This window comes from Musca vetustissima, unplaced genomic scaffold, assembly GCF_032173495.1.
Source record: "Musca vetustissima isolate MV318-11 ecotype Yass unplaced genomic scaffold, APGP_CSIRO_Mvet_v1 utg348333, whole genome shotgun sequence".
Lineage (NCBI taxonomy): Eukaryota > Metazoa > Arthropoda > Insecta > Diptera > Muscidae > Musca > Musca vetustissima.
This window is the reverse complement of record NW_026877064.1, coordinates 1-18,063: the sequence shown is the minus strand read 5'-3', so window position 1 is coordinate 18,063 and position 18,063 is coordinate 1. Positions and strand designations below refer to the sequence as shown.

Genomic DNA, 18,063 nt, shown 5'->3' with positions numbered 1-18,063 from the left:
AATTTGGTACGTACTGAATAAGGTCTAGAATGATGTGTGTTAAGTTTCCTGAAAATTAGTTCTGATTTAAATATTGCTCCCATATATATTTTCCTCCGATTTAATGTAAATGGTGCACTAAAGACCCACAGTATGTCCGATTGCCACACACTTTTGTACAATTAACTGAATTTAATATAAGTTAATCTCTGGCAAGTATCATATATCTATATATATAAAATAGAAAAAAATTTGTTTGTTTGTTTGTATGTTACCGATAGACGCCAAAACCGCTGAACAGATCTTAATGAGATTTACAATGTATGTCGGGGCATGCCCTAAAAGTAACATAGGCTATATAAACTTTTAAAATTCCGCGTGGATGCGGAGTTATGGCATCAATAGTAAACATACCTCAAAATTTCTAAACATGTAATATGCGCTTATCTTAAGAACGGTTACAGATACCATCTTCAAAATTTGCCAGAATAACGTGGGTGTAAATACACATCATCCATACAAAAATGATCGTGATACGATCAACGGAAAATGCACTTTCCATTGCATTTTAAACATCTGAATATTGAAAATAGAAAACATTTTGGTTGTACACTCAAAATCGCTGTACAGATTTTTCAGAGACTTTCGCAGAACGTCAAGGTAGGACCTGGGAAAAACATACGTTATATAAACTTCCAAAATTCCGCGTGTATGCGAAGTTATAGCATCGAATGTAATCATGCCTCAGAAATTATGAACATGTAATTTGTGTATATCTTAAGAACGGTTACAGATACCGACTTCGAAATACGTCTGAGTAACGTGGGTGTAAATATTCATCATCCACACAACATAACCGCGGTAAGGTCAAGGGAAAATGCACGCCTCATTGCATTTAAATGAATAAGTAGAACATAGAAACCATATTGGACCCAAAAACCAATGAACCAATTTTACTAAAATGTTCACAAAGCGTCAAGCGATATCATGGAAGTAACATTGATTAGAATATCTTCTAAAAATCCGCGTTGATGCGGAGTAGTGGCATCAAAAGTAATCATACCTTTGAAAGTATACATGTAGCATATTGAAAATTTGGTTGAGTAACATGGGTGGAAATACGCATCATCCGATGAGGATATATCTTGAAATACATAAAATACAAACATACATACACACATACAGTGAGTGTAATAAGTATTTTGCCTCAATACAATTTTGACAAATTTCTAATATATACGCCTAAAGTCAGCATACTAAGGATGTAAAATGAATTATGTATGATGGGATATGTTTGTGGACATATTTAGATCTTATTTCTGCAAGAATCACAGCGAAAGACCTATTGGTCTAGAAGATATCGGCCAAAATTTATACCAACCCAAAAATTATTATCACAAAAAAGTATTTTGCTTTTTATTATTATTTTTGAAAAAATCATTATATAACATACGCTTCATCTTTTTATAGTTACCATTGCGGGTAACCACATACTAAAAGCGATTTGGCGACGATTCCAATGAACCACGGCATTTTTCTCGCGAATATTTTCTCACATTTACGTTCATTACATTCTACAGCAATATTTCTTTTAATATTTGATAATTTCTCGCCCTAATTTCAAAATGAGAGTATTAAATATAGTCGTCGCGGCTTCAAAACATCCCAAATAAGTTTAGAATAATGAAAAGGAGGTTTTGCCAAATATATCGCGAGGACAGGATTTTAAAAACTATTAAAACCAAAATCCGACAAACAAATTATTTAAAAAAATATCGCGAAACCCCATTTTTCTGACTTTTAAAACTTTATGGTCCATTAATATTGATCTAGGAACCAATATATGCGCTGAAAATAACAATAAGGATGTCAGATTCAAAGAAATGAACAGTTCTAAAAAAACAGAATCTACAAACAGTACATGAAGCTGGGAGAAAACATCATTCTTCGTCAAATACTATTGCGTTTTGAAAAACTGTGGTAGCTGGTGACGAAGACGCATTCAATATTTACATCCGTTCAACACCATCAGTTGCGAATAAAATACAGCAGTGAATAAACTGGTCGATCTATTTATTTTCGAAATAAGATGTAATTCTATTGCCACAAAACCGTTCATATCTTTGAATCTGACCTCCTTATTGCCATTTTCGCTTATATTGATTCCTAGATCAATATTAATGGACCATAAAGTTTTAAAAGTCAGAAAAATTGGGTTTCGCGATATATTTTTAAATAATTTGTTTGTCGGATTTTGGTTTTAATAGTTTTTAAAATCCTGTCCTCGCGATATATTTGGCAAAACCTCCTTTTCATTATTCAAAACTTATTTGGGATGTTTCGAAGCCGCGACGACTATATTTAATACTCTCATTTTGAAATTAGGGCGAGAAATTATCAAATATTAAAAAAAATATTGCTGGAGAATGTAATGAACGTAAATGTGAGAAAATATTCGCGAGAAAAATGCCGTGGTTCATTGGAATCGTCGCCAAATCGCTTTTAGTATGTGGTTACCCGCAATGGTAACTATAAAAAGACGAAGCGTATGTTATATAATGATTTTTTCAAAAATAATAATAAAAAGCAAAATACTTTTTTGTGATAATCATTTTTGGGTTGGTATAGATTTTGGCCGATATCTTCTAGACCAATAGGCCTTTCACTGTGATTCTTGCAGAAATAAGATCTAAATATGTCCACAAACATATCACATCATACATAATTCATTTTACATCTTTAGTATGCTGGCTTTAGGCGTATATATTAGAAATTTGTCAAAATTGTATTGAGGCAAAATACTTATTACACTCACTGTATGTAAGTATATTGAAAAAAGTTTGTAAAATTGAAAGAAATGTTTGACATTATATTTTTTGTTTTTGTCAGTTTGTGAAAACAAGTTTATTTTGAAAAGTAAGTCCCAATTTAGATTAGGCGAGTTTGCTTGCGGCAAGTCTCTGTTTGATGGTGAGAGGGGCAAGGGCAATATAAATGGAATAAAATTGCTCGTACGGGCAATTTTCTGGCAATTCGTTTCGTGTATTTTGTTTTTATTTTGAAATACCAATCCATATCACATTCGTGGAGACTATTTTGTCTGTTGTATTCATATTTCTATAATTCCTTTTCTATATTCTATTTTCTTTCCGCAAAAATAAAAAAACGTTCACAAAACGTCAAAAAATATATGTATATATTTTTGAAACAGAATTGCCTTGTAGCAAGTTCAAAAGAGAACGATAATAATTGCCGCGAGTAAACTCGCCTAATATAAATCAGGACTAAGGTAAGGTATTTGGATTTAAAAAAATACACTGAAGGGAATAGTGTGAATTTTAATTATAAATTGTATGCTCAGTCTCATATTGGGATAGGGTAAATTCAGATACAATTTTAATTTTCTTTAAAAAATTGCCATTTTGAGGAGAAGAGTAATAGAATAATTGAGCTAACCGCCCACTCTTCATTTTCGTGAATATATACATATACTTATAGGAAATAAAAATTGTGTAAAATTGATGAAAAAAATTTGAATTTTTTTCAATTTGTAAAAAAAATTCTTACATTTCAAGAAAACAAAAATTACTACCATTACAGAAAACATCAATAAATTACCAATCAGGAAGGCAGGAGAAAACTTGGCTATTTCGCACATTTTTGTATGGATAATGCGAACTTGCTTAATTTTAAAATTAAAATTAATATATATTGCAGCTGCATTAGGTTGCTTGCTAATTTATTATAGCTACATACTGCTCAAATCTAACGGTAATAACTTATTAGGTCCTGCTATCTATATATATAAAAGAGAAAAATATTTGTTTTTTTGTTTGTTACCGATAGACGCCAAAACCGCTGAACAGATCTTAATGAGGTTTCGACTGTATGTCGGGGCATGGCCTGAAAGTAACAAAGGCTATATAAACTTTTAAAAATCCGCGTGGATGCGGAGTTATAACATCAATAGTAAACATACCTCAAAATTTCTAAAGATGTAATATGCGCTTATCTTAAGAACGATTACAGATACCGTCTTTAAAATTTGTCAGAATAACGGGGGTGTAAAAACACATCATCCATACAAAAATGAGCATGATACGATCAACGGAAAATGCACTTTCCATTGCATTTTAAATATCTGCATATTGAAAATAGAAACATTTTGTTTGTAGACTCTAAAATCGCTAAGCAGATTTTACAGAGATTTTCACAGAACGTTATGCCATTCCCGGGGAAAACCATAGGTTATATAAACTTCTAAGATTCCGCGTGTATGCGAAGTTATAACATCGAATGTAATCATACTTCAAAAATTATGAACATGTAATTTGTGTATCTTATGAGCGGTTACAGATACCGACTTCGAAATACGTCTGAGTAACAGTGGTCTAAATACGCATTATCGACACAACATAAACGCGGTGCGATCAAAAGAAAATGTCCTCCTCATTTCATTTAAATCTATACGTAGAAAAAATATTGTTTTTGAAATCAAGAACCACTGAACAGATTTTACTAAAATGTTCACAGGACGCTCAGCGATCGCATGAAAATAGCATAGGTTTGATAAACTTCTAAAAAATGCGTTGATGCGGAGTAATAACATCAAAAGTAATGATACATCTGAAAGAATGGGTATGTCTTATGATAGGTTACATGTAACGATTTGAAAATGTTGTTCACTAATATTGATGCAAATGCGCATATTTCAGCAGTGCCAAATGGGTCCCATTGGCTGTCGGTATGTGTCAAATTTCTCACACACAATTATAAAAAGACAAAAATTGGAAAATAAAAAAAAAAATATTTTCTAAATTGTCATTCATGTCTTTTTGATTTCATACACTGAACAAAAAATAAGGCTATTTTTGGCAAAAATTAGTTTTTTCCTTGAAATTTTTAAAAATTTTGTTTTCAATATTCCTCACAGTTTAAAGATAGAGAAACAAAAAGGGAGGCGAATTCGAAGTATTCTTGAATGATATTTTAAGTTCTTATCCAAGAGACCTTATTTAATAGGTCATTTTATTAACATTATAATTTTTAATTTTTGTAAGTTTGTGCAAACATGTTTATTTTGAAAAAAAACGTCATTTGGATTAAAAAGAACATTGGAGGGAATTGTGTGCATTTTAATTATAAATCGTTTGCTCAACTGGAAAACACTTTAAAAATCGGATAGTCTGGGTTTATACATGCAACTTTTGTAAGCAACTCTGCTGAGTTCTTAGAAGTGAGAGGTATAAAAAGTGACAAGGGGAAGAAATCCAAAAAAGAATAGAAGAGAGCAGCAGCAGAGTTGCTTAAATAAGTTGCATGTATAAACCCAGACATACTGGGATAGGATAAATTAACATACACTTTTAATTTTCTTAAAAAAACACATTTTGTGGAGGACGTAACAAATGGAGGTGTCGATATGTGCACTATTGTCACTATCTGTACTGCAATAACAACCTGTTGAGTAAGTTATTCTGACCAAATGAAAAATTTAGTATAGGTTGCAGAATAACTTGTTTATGGATTCATTTTAGTGTTAATGGTCCTTCAACGTCTGCTAGAATTTATCTGTTGAATATACCCAAAGTGGTGGAGAGTATCATATAGTCGGCCCCGTACGACTTTACTGCTTTCCTTACTGGTTAATTTCTTTCTCTTGTTAATAGTGTCTGAATTCAAATAGGAAAGATCATACAAAATACCAATATTTGAAATGTTTTTAATTATTTTTCAACATACCTCTTGGTCAACATAACTGATGTCTAAAATAAAACGAAGTTGGGCATTAGTTGCGCACCATAGTCTATTTCTGCTATAGTACTTACTTTCTACTAAGGTTTTCAGTTTTCTTTCATCAGAAGGATATTTATTTAATAAATAAATTCTTCCACAAAAATAGACCACGTTCGTCTTCATAGGGATTTTAAAGTAAATAGAAATACAACTCAGTCGAAATGAATAATATTTTTCATTTTATATTTGGTATTGTGTTTCTTACATAATATTTTTCGGTGGTGGCGTTGTCAGCTGCATTATTACAATTGATTGAAAGAATAAATAACACTATTTTCAATGCCCGTGTAACTACCTATTAAGATGTACTGATTATATTTTCATGACGAATTTCCTTTACTAATGCGATCTTAAATTTATAAAAATTGAGATAAATTAGTTTCTGAAAATTGACCATAACTGTTACATGACTGGGGAATTTGGAACGAAAATCCTACGGCTTCTTATCATTCAAATGGCAAACTAGTCTCGCTTGCTTCTCTAAAACCTAGAATTAATACGAAATTTACAAGCTGAACCAATTTTACCGATTTCAAATTTGATAACTCTATATTTTTAATACGTTAATATTATGTTTTAAAATCACACATTGGTTTTAGTAATGTACTGAAATGTGCAATTGTCTCTCCCGCAGACAAGTCCAATTTGATTTATTCGATGTGTTATACCTATTTATATAGTTGTGATCTAATTTAACTTTTTACCCATTTTTGAAATTTATTGGTCCTATTAGACCAAGGCTACATTCATGTGGCACAAGGGCAATCAAACTAAGAAGTAACAAGTAAAAAAGCGTTAAGTTCGGCCGGACCGAACTTTGGGTATTCTCCAACATAAATATGCTGGAAGGTACTTGAAATGAAAATAAGGTAACAAAAGGTCCGACAATTCTTCAAATCTATTAATGTAAACCATAATGTACACCAAATACAATTTTTTTCCTAAAATCTCAAAACCTCAAAACGTTGACCAATATTGAAACGCATAGTAGGATGGAACATTTTTATAAAATCTTAAAAATACTACAATTTAAAGGACAAAATTATATAAGGCTATGCGTAAGGCGGAACCAATATTGATTTCATAATGTATGTATTAGCAAATATTTGGGGTTATCATTAAATGACAGGATATTCTTAATTTATGATTGATATAGTTCAAATTTTAACCTAACATTTTTGCATCACAATAATTTGCTTTACTTTAAATATTTTAAATACCGAAAATCGTTATTATCATTTTATGGGGGCTGGCCGGCCCTATGACGTTCTAGTTAATTGTCTCGATATCTTTCGAAGGTAGAATGATTATAACAGGTGGCTAAATGGTCATAGAATTCCATACTTTGTAGGGTATATGGGGACAACCTCAAACGGCGGAGCAAACCAGCTAACTATTTTAATATAAACAAGTGAATAAAGCGATAATATCGGCCAGGCCGAACTTTGGATACCCTCCACCATTGGTATACTGACAATTACTTTAAATAAAAGTTCCAACCCCACGTGGAACTATACTATATCGAATGATGGGGCTATGTGGGCTATACCTAAAGCGTGACCAATATTAATTAATTACATCGTGTAGGAATAACCGAACATTTGGCGTTATCATAATATGAAGTGCTATGGCTAATTGAGGATCGATAGCTCATTTTCGGATCAATATTGTTAATTTGGGGGTAGTGAAGTAATTTTTAGTAAAAATATGTGGAGTTATATAGGAGCTACGCTCCAACTTAGTTCAATATTAAAAATTTGTAGAACAAAGATGTTGTATACAATGATAACCCAAAGTACCAAATTGTAGCCAACACGCCAAAATCGTCCAAATACCGAATATTGTGGGTACTGTTATATGGGCGCTACTCTGAAACTTGGGGCAATATTACGGAGATGTGATATTCAATGAGAACCGAAAATAATAAATTACAGTCAAGTCGGAGGAAAGATCCAAGTTAAAATTAGCGTTATATCGGGCGGTGCCCAAACGTTGACCGATATAGCTCATCCTCGAACTTGACCTGGCCTGCCGAAAAAACACAACTTTATGATGAAAACATGTTTGCGATCTATCACAATTCGTTTAGAGTGTAGAGTGATTATAATAGGCAGAGGGACATGCTTAAATCGAATAAAATTATTAGATTGAAAGCATTAATAAATGAAAAAAGTGATCTCGGTAAATGCTAAATTCAGCATTTATATTCATATGTACGAACTTTTTATGGTCGAAAATAAAAACAATTATTTTGATTATACACATTTCTAAACTCGACAAAATTATCATTCAAATAAATATATTTTGGTTCAATTTGTACCATTTTTGTGTGAGTTGGATGAGTATACTTTTCGATTTTATGTAAATGGTACTGCAAACTGCCAGGGGTTATCCGATTGAGACGAAATTTTGGATAGCGTCTAAGCTTCTTTGAAACCGGATCGAATTTACATTTCGCTCCAAAGGTTTGACCGATTAAGACGAAATTTAGAACAACGTGCCGTATTGAGTCCATAATGGCACGTATAAGGTTACATTAAAATCGGTTCCGATTCATAGCTCCCATACATATTTGTCCAATTTTATGTAAATAATGCACCAAAAACCCTGAATTTTTCCAATTTAAATTAAAGTATAAATTAACATATATAAACAAAGTGAGAGCTGAGTAAATATTTTTTATTGATTATTTCTAACGTACACAATATTTATTAAATCTTCAGTTTTGGGCGAATTAACATCTCTGCATATTTAAACGAATAATCCTTGCCCTTCCTGTTCTCACTATTCCAGGCAACCCCGGCTGAGTTGGCATTTTCTTTTTGTCGATATGGTCCAGTCGAAATGGTCCAGTTGTTGGCTGAAAAAAAACAATTGTATTAAACAATGTAAGAAAAGTAATTGGAATAGCTTCACACCAAAAATAACAATTGTCAAATAACCAAGCACCTTTCCAGAATTGGGCACAATTGAAATCGGTAATATCATTATCTTCGTCAAAGGTACTAAATTTAAGTCCCATGTGACGCGACAGCATATCTTTAGTATTTCCACTATGAGCACCCACAAATTTCAGTTTATATTTTTCGGTTTCATTACCAATCTGAAATCCGTCGAAGAGGGCGTAACGTTCCTCATCATCCCATGTTCTTAGAATAACTTTTAATTCGACGTCTGGAACCGTTGTGGTAAGTTTATGTAATTTGTCGAGGCCAATGAAAAATTCTCCATGCGGCGAATTGCCGAACCCGTTTTTATATTCCGTCCAATTTCTATAGAAATCTACAGATCCATCTTTGCGCAGCAAAATTGTTGTCCAGTTGAAACTACATTTTTGAAAGCAAATGACAATGGGAAATTAAATGTGTTTGTCTTGTAGAACATTTATTAAGGAATATTTGTCAAAAGATTAATGTTTCTTGTCAAACATTCAAATGTTTCATGCCAAACAATCAAATCTCATTTCTTGTGAAAGTAAATATTAAAGCCTTTCAGAATACAGCTGGTGCAAAAATACCACAATATATAATTATTGGAGAATGGGATGGGTTGGTCATAATTCTCGATTGGGGAGGGAAGATCAGTCAGAAATTATATCTAAACTATAGTATTAAATGCTTCAATGTTGTCTTCCAATGTGTCCATTGAAGCAGGGTTTTCGTGAGATACCGGCCGAAGTGTTGGAAATAGTATGCCAAAATTGGATGGTGGATATCACGTAATTAAATTTTTATGCAGCATCTGGAGGAAGTAGAAAGTATACGTTACATGGAGCTACTGCAAAGGATGAACCAATATTGATATTTGGTTGAGTGATTTGCGACCGAATGACTATACTGATTAGTTTTAGGGAGATTTGACCAATTCGATTAGAAAACAAAATCTTTATATTATCGGTGAGAGGTATCTTCAATGGTACAATATCTTAATTTGGACATATACCAAAATCAAATAATGTTTATTAAGCATTAAGAATTGCAAAAACTGAATTATATATTTAAAAATTCACTACCTATGGTAAAATACCAAGCTGTATTTTTTAAAAGTTAATAACTGAGCAATGGATGTGACATTACAAAGTCCAATAGGCATAAGCAATTTTAAGTATTTTAAAGCGTTTCATTGCCAGTTGGCGTATTGATAAGAAACTTAAATGTTTTTCGACTAAATATTTTTCAAAAACGCATTTTGTCAAGTCTTTACAATTTTGTATGGCTTTGTGATTGATAAATTTATACTCACCCATTATTAAGTTCCAAGTTAAATTTGTTGACTCCATTCACCCACTATACCTGTTCCACCAATTTGTTCAGTTTCTTGTCTTGTTCTCGTTGTCTGAAATTGGAAAACGCTTACAATGTATAGGAAAAATCATATAAAAGATATTGAACCGGACCGGCCATTTAAAACCCTCCAACACTAGGTTATTATGCCCATATATAACTGATATTTTGAGTTTACATAAAACAAAACAATTAGGGAAAGGACAAAATTGGCAAATTTTGGATTGAAACAATAGGTGCTCTAGAAATCCTCTTGACCAGAGATGGTCACAATGATATATTGAAACACATGCGTACACAGGTAAAGTAAGAGAAAATACAATTTAAGCGTTAAAATATCGATTTATCGTCTTTGAGGGACCCATCTAATGTTTTAATTTTTAGTAGAACATTGCGGGGATCACATTTTGTGGTAGTTGGAGTACGGTTTAATAAATTGTATTAGTAAAAGAATTCTTGTATAGAGAAAGGGAAAAACCTCCAACAGTGTTGCCTCTCTCAAAAAACTAATCATGAAAAATTCACTGAATATACTTTACCAAAATGTTAGAGGTTTAAAAACGAAACTTCGCAATATTTACTTAAAGTCTTTCGATAATGAATATAATGAATATCCTCTATAGTGAGCTTTTTTCAGATGAATATCAAATATACCGTAATGATAGATTACATAAAATAGGCGGTGGAGTGCTGATTTCTGTTCATAATTCCATTGCCTCAGAACGCATCACAATGCCGGTTTATCCGGATATTGAATTAGTCTGCATTAAATTAAAAATATCAAATACTTCTATCTTATTAACTTGCTCCTACATTGTTCCAAATTCTAATCTAGAAATTTACTTAAAACACTTTGAGATTATTAAGGAAATTACATCCTCATATTCAACAAATACTGAATTGATTTGCCTAGGTGAATTTAACCTGCCTAACATTACATGGATCAGGGGTGAACATTATATTGATTATATACCTGTTGCATCTACTGGCATGGATATGTTATGGGAGTATATTTATGACCTATGTTTATTTTAAATTAACAGTATTCGAAACGTTAAAGATAAAATTCTGGATTTAGTCTTCACTACAACTTCAAATGTTTCCCTCTGTAGGCGTTTGCCTTTTGCGGAACCAGAAGATAATTACCACCCAACTTTGAGTATTGATTTGGAATACAATCAATTAACGAATGTCCCCTCAAAAACTTGTAAAATAAAAAAATTAAACTTTGCTAAAGCAAATTTAGTATTGCTTCAAGGAACGTTATCAAGCATTAAATTGGTTCAGTAAGGGTAGTATTGATGATAAAATTTCATGCTTTTATAAACTCTTAAATGATGCGCTTTCAATATCTGTCCCCATTGAAAAATATACCATCGATAGAGGTACGGCGTGGTCCAACCCATATCTAAAACATTTAAAAAATTCTAAAAGTAGGCTATATAAAAAATTTAAAAAAATGCAACTCTACATTGAATTACGTAAATTATTTAAAAGCCCGAAATTCCTATAACTATGAAAACTCTAGAAGTTACGCAAGCTACTTAAATAAAATGAGAAATAGTCTTTATAATAACCCCAAAAATGTTTATAACTTTGTAAATTCTAAACGTAAAGTACGGGAATTTCCTAGCAGTATGAATTTTGGCTGCAGAGAATCATCTGATATTAATGAAATATCTGATATGTTTGCAGATTTTTTTCAAAGTAACTACTCAACATACTCTACAAATTCATCCAACAACTACAATATTAACAAATTAAATAACTTCCTCCCTATTACTCTCACGGAAGATGAAGTCGTAAATGGACTGAAATCGTTAAATAACTCTAAATCACCCGGTCCGGATGGTGTTCCCGAATATATTCGTAAATCCTCTGCTCATGAATTATATATTCCCCTTACTAATATATTTAATGCGTCGTTGTCTTCTGGTTATTTTCCTTATTTTTGGAGATCCAGTTTTATAATTCCCCTTCACAAATCTGGTAGCAGAAGTAACATTGAAAAAATATATTTCTTTAGAACACGACATGTGTCTTGTAATTACACAATAGGATCTAGATAATAGACTTCGTTTCCACTTACATATTGAGGCTTTTGTTAATAAAGCGAAGTCGTTGTTAGGCTTTATAAAACGTTGGTCTAAAGAGTTCGATGATCCCTACGTGACCAAACGTCTCTTTGTTACTCTTGTTCGACCTACCTTAGAATACTGATGCGTACTTTGGAGTCCTCTCTACAAATGTTATTCTGACAAAATAGAATCGGTTCAAAAACAATTTCTTCTTTTTGCTCTTAGAGGTTTACCATGGAATACAAATTTAGCTCTCCCGCCTTATGAAAATAGATTGAAACTTATAGATCTCCCAACTCTTGGGAGAAGACGTTTAATGCTCCGCGCAATTTTTATTACTAAACATTTAAGAGTTTTTTAGTTGGAGAAATAAAATTGAATGTACCTCCACGTAACACGCGTAACTACATTCCACTTAAACTTTCTTTAGCTAAATCTAATTATGAATTAAATGATCCCTTTCGTGCTATATGTGAGGTTTATAATAAGCTTTATAATTGTACTAGCATATACCCGCTACTTCGTTAGCGAATGTGAGAAGTATTTAAAACCCAATACCGACCATTATTGAAATTTAAGAACCATTTAGTACATATGTTATCTTATAGTACGTTTTCCAAAACTACCTCTATATCTCAACCCTACACACCAATTCTCACCGCAACAGAAATCTACCACTACGCTATATTTGGTGTAATCTTTTTACCCTTTTTACTCTTGTAATAATTATTTTGAAAAACAATAACCCAATACCGACAATTAGCTTAATTAGCTTCACCAATCCAAATTAATACACGTTAATATAAATTTCCATAACTACCTACTTTAACAATCATAAGTACGAATTTCCAAAACTTCCTACTTAAACCCAACCCTAGATCTCCACAGTGATCATATATCAAAGTTTCCGGATTCCAACCCTATCGGTTCACTCACAATTCAAATTGTACTAAATTTAGTACACATTAGTACCAATTTCCTAGACTTCCTACATACCCCAATCCTACACCTGCACAGTGGTCCTAAATCCGAATTTCAGGATTCCAACTCTATCGCTTCACTTACAATACAAATTGTACCAAATTTAGTTCACAGCAGTACGAATTATCAAAACGTCATACTTAACCCAAACCTTCACCCCCACGTCGATCCTAAATCCAAATTTCAGGATTCCAACTCTATCGGTTCACTCACAATTCAAATTGTACCAAATTTAGTACATAGTAGCACCAATTTCCAAAACATTCTACATACCCCAATCATACACCCCCACACTGATCCTAAATTAAAGTTTTAGGATTCCCACTCTACCGGTTCACCCATAATTCAAATTGTACTAAATTTAGTACATAGTAGTACCAATATCCAAATCTTCCTGCATACCCCAATCTTACACCTCCCCAGTGTTCCTAAATCAAAATTTCAGGATTTCAACTCCATCTGTTCACCCACAAATCAAATTGTACTAAATTTAGTACATAGTAGTACCAATTTTCAAACCTTCCTACATACCCCAATCCTACACCTCCACAGCGATCCCAATTCAAAATTTCAGGATTCCAACTCTATCGCTTCAGCCACAACTTAAATTGTACAAAATTTAGTACACATTAGCAGAAATTTCTGCATATCTCAATCTTACACCTCAACAATGATCCTGACTCCAAATTTCATGATTCTAGCTCTATTGGTTCGCCTAAAATTCAAATTGTACCAAATTCAGTACCACTTAGTACGAATTTCAAAAACTTCAAACTTAACCCAAAGCAACACCCCCACAGTGCTCCAAAATCAAAATTTCAGGATTCGAACTCTATCGGTTCACCCATAATTCAAATTGTACCAAATTTAGTACACAGTTGTACGAATTTCCAAAACTTCGTACTTAACTCAAACCAACACCCCCACAGTGATCCTAAATCCAAGTTTGAGGATTCCAACTCCATCGGTTCACCCACAATTTAAATTGTACCAAATTTAGTACACATTAGTACAAAATTTTAAAACTTCCTACATTTCTCAATCTTACAACTCAACAATGATCCTGACTCCAAATTTCATGATTCTAGCTCTATTGGTTCACCTAAAATTCAAATTGTACCAAATTTAGTACCATTTAGTACGAATTTCAAAAACTTCCAACTTAACCCAAACCAACACCCCACAGTGCTCCAAAATCTAAATTTCAGGATTCCAACTGTATCGGTTCACCCACAATTCAAGTTGTACCAAATTTAGTACACATTAGTACAAAATTTTAAAACTTCCTACATTTTTCAATCTTACACCTCGACAGTGATCCTGACTCCAAATTTTATGATTCTAGCTCAATTGGTTCACCTAAAATTCAAATTGTACCAAATTTAGTACCATTTAGTACCCATTAGTAATAATGTCCTAAACTGAGTCCTGACCCCAATCCTACACCCCTAAAATGATCCTAACTCCAAATTTCATTGTTTCAGCTCATCGGTTCACCCAAATCCAAATTGTACCAATTATAGTACGATTTAGTACTTTTCGTACACATAAGTAACAAATTTCCAAAACTACGTACATATCCCAATCCTACACTCCGACGGCAATGTTACTTTCAATTTTCAGAATTCCAGCTCCATTTGTACCTCCAAATCAAATTTGTACCAAATATAGTACCATATAGTACTTTTCGTACACATGAGTACACGGTTTCAAAACCATCTCCTTATATCGACCCTACTTCCCAACCCTAATTCGCATTCCAAATTTCAAGTTTTTAGCTCTATCCGTTCTCATGCTACAGAATTGTACCAAATTTAGTACATTTTCGTACATTTCGGATAGTTGTAGTTCGAATTTCCAAAAACCCTTTGGTACATCTATCCTACACTCCATCAGTGACCCTCAATCCAAATTTCAGAGTTCTAGCTCTACTGGTTCGCCAAATACAAATGATATCATATTTAGTACTTTTCGTACCCTTCTAGTACGAATTTCCAAAAACCCAGCCTTATCTGTCACATTTGGGCCAAGAGTGACCCTCACCCAAAATTTCAAGATTCTAGCTTTAGCCGTTTCGTCTGGGCGTTGATGAATCGTTAAATCAGTCAGTCAGTCAGTCAGTCAATCACTTTACTCTTTTATTAGTATAGATACCATTTTACGACTCTGTAGAAGCCATAAAAAATGGAATCCTTCGTATGTAGTTCTTTTGTCCTTGTTCGTAGTAAATACATATATGACCGGCTGAAATGGTTTGTAGCCGGTAGTTTTCATACCATCATATCCCTCCATAGTCCGGACTATGGGGAGTACGTGCTCCTCTCGTTATGAGGAGGTGGCCCCCTCGGTCGGCAGGGGCGGGAATGAGTGGCGTGGGAACGATCGAAAAAAAGGACATAGAAGGGCAATACATTCTACACACAAATTCCTTATTCAAATTTACTAAAAAAAATGTAAACTCCAAAAATAAATACAATGGCTTCAAATCAAGATATTGAGCAATCGCTTCATGTATAACAGCATCGGTAGCTGATAAAATGCTAAAGTGGTCACTATCTATTTCTAAATCCATACTTACTTTTCATATAGTTGTTCTGTTTGCGTCAATAGCGTATTTACTTTTATAAATAAATTCTTCCACAAAATTAAACGATGTTCATCTTCATAGGGATTCTAAATAAAATAGGAATACAATTTGTTGTTTATTTGTATTTACATTTCTTGCTTACATAGTATTCCTCGCTGATTGCGTTATCAGCTGCATTGTTACAGCTAATTAAAGTTTTTAATAGGACTATTACGAATAGCGTTCTCATTTTTCGACTGTTCACTCAACAACGTATTCGGTTGCACTGATTACTTTCATTTCCAACAGGCAGTCTGATATTTACAAAAATAGCGATCATATTGTTTTTTGTTTTGTTTTTTTTTGTTTTGTTTTTAAATTAATATAGTACTAACAATATCTGTTTCATTATTGGGAATTTTGATGCACAATAGTCTGCTTGATTCTTATCTCTTAAATTGACACAGATTTTATAGCGGTCATTCACAGTGCTGGAAATAATCAAAACGTATGACAGATACGGTTTCAGTTAGGGTGTCCATAACCGAAAACTTTTTTTAACCCAGTAATTTTCAACTGCAGCACAACTAAATGGTCCCTTACAAAATATCTAAAGACAGAACTTATTGGTTAAATTATTGTAAGGTATTTCGCAGTGAATAAAACGTTAGAGCTTTGAAAAACTACAGCCTTCTGCAAATTTCTTCATAACTCAAAAACTAGACCTATGGCGAATAAGTCCATTTGGGGTTTCTATATTCTCGTAATTATCTACAATAACCGTTTCCAATTCAAAATATACAAGCCATGTGAAAACTGAGGAAATATATATTTATTGATTATTTTGAACGTACATCCCATTTATTAATTCTTTACTTTGGGACGTATTAACATCTCTGCATATTTAAATGAATAATCCATTCCCTTCCACTTCATACTATTCCAAGAAACACCATTTAAGGTAACATTTTCTTTTTGTCGATAGGGTCCAGTTAAATGACTGAAATAGAACACCCATATTAATACGACACAGCAAGTAAATAAAAGAGCTCTATACCAATAATAGCAATCCGTGAACCACCAACCACCTTCAAACGATTGGGCACAATTAGAACTGGCAGTATCATTATCTTCGTCGAAGGTACTAAATTTTAGTCCCAAATGTTTTGTCAGCTTATCTTCAGTTGTTCCACTATATTCACCCACAAATTTCAATTCATATTTTTCGGTTTCATTGCCAATCTGAAATCCATCATAGATGGCGTAACGTTCTTCATCATCCCAGGATTTTAAAATAATCTTTAATTCAACGACCGGAACAGCTGTAGTTAGTTTATGTAATTTTTCGAGGCCAATGAAAAATTCTCCATACGGTGGATTGCCGAACCCGTTTTTATATTCGGTCCAATTTCTGTGGAAATTGACAGAACCATCCGTGCGTAGTAAGATTGTTGTCCAGTTGAACCTATTTTTCAAAACAAAATAATTACAATTTTTTTACAAACAAGTTTTTGGAAAATATCTGAAGGAATATTTTTCGAAAAACATCGAGTTTTAACTATTTAGTCCTTAGTTATGTATGTACTGTTTTCAGTACCAAATATGTTAGAATAAATAGGAATGTATGCATATTAGATTTACAAAGAAATCGAACACAAGTTTCAGAGCCACAAAAAAATCCTGCATATGTTTGTACAAACGCTCACAGCACTTTACTTCGGTCAATGTCAATTGGAGATATATCTTTTTCCGAGTAAGTGAGCTTTCCCTCATTCAAATGAATCGTAGACAACATAACCACCCTAGATTCATGTCGTGTCAATTTTTTCTATATCCACTGATATTTGGAATTTTTACCTACCCATTATTAAGTTCCATATTAAATTTGGTGACACCATTCAACCACTCAAGGTGTTCCAATAATTTCTTCAGTTCTTTGTCGTGTTCTTGTTCTCTGAAATTGGAAAAAAAATGAAAATTTGTATGACCAGTGTGGGCATTTAAAATCATCCAACACTTGAATATTTCACAGACATAACTGCTATTCTGATACAAAATTAGAAAAAAAAAAAAAAGTAAAAAGTATCAGTCGGTTTTGCTGACAGATATATACGCTCAGCCTATGGTTTGCTTTATATAAGGTATATGTTATTATAAGATATATGTTATTATTATACCCTACACAACTATGTTGTCAGGGTATTATAGCTTTGTGCAGCCCCAAGAGTTTGTAACGCCGCAAAATATTGGTCCTAGGCCCACCTTTAAGTATACAGATCGTCATATCTCGACTAGCTGAGTCGATCTAGACATGTCTGTCCGTCCGTCTGTCCATTATAATTTGTAAACACGATACAGGCCACATTTATAGACCAATCTT

At 32.9% G+C, this 18,063-nt stretch overlaps 1 protein-coding gene across 1 annotated transcript; it reads right to left on the bottom strand.

The window, feature by feature from the left end:
• Positions 1-8,486: 8,486 nt before the first annotated feature.
• LOC133321591 (ryncolin-1-like) lies at positions 8,487-17,637 on the bottom strand (the record flags this gene model as incomplete). Its single annotated transcript, XM_061530676.1, has 6 exons — positions 8,487-8,635; positions 8,725-9,101; positions 15,696-15,790; positions 16,560-16,683; positions 16,741-17,148; positions 17,545-17,637. Coding segments are annotated over 6 exons (1,246 nt in total), but the record flags the coding sequence as incomplete, so codon positions are not given.
• Positions 17,638-18,063: the final 426 nt, after the last annotated feature.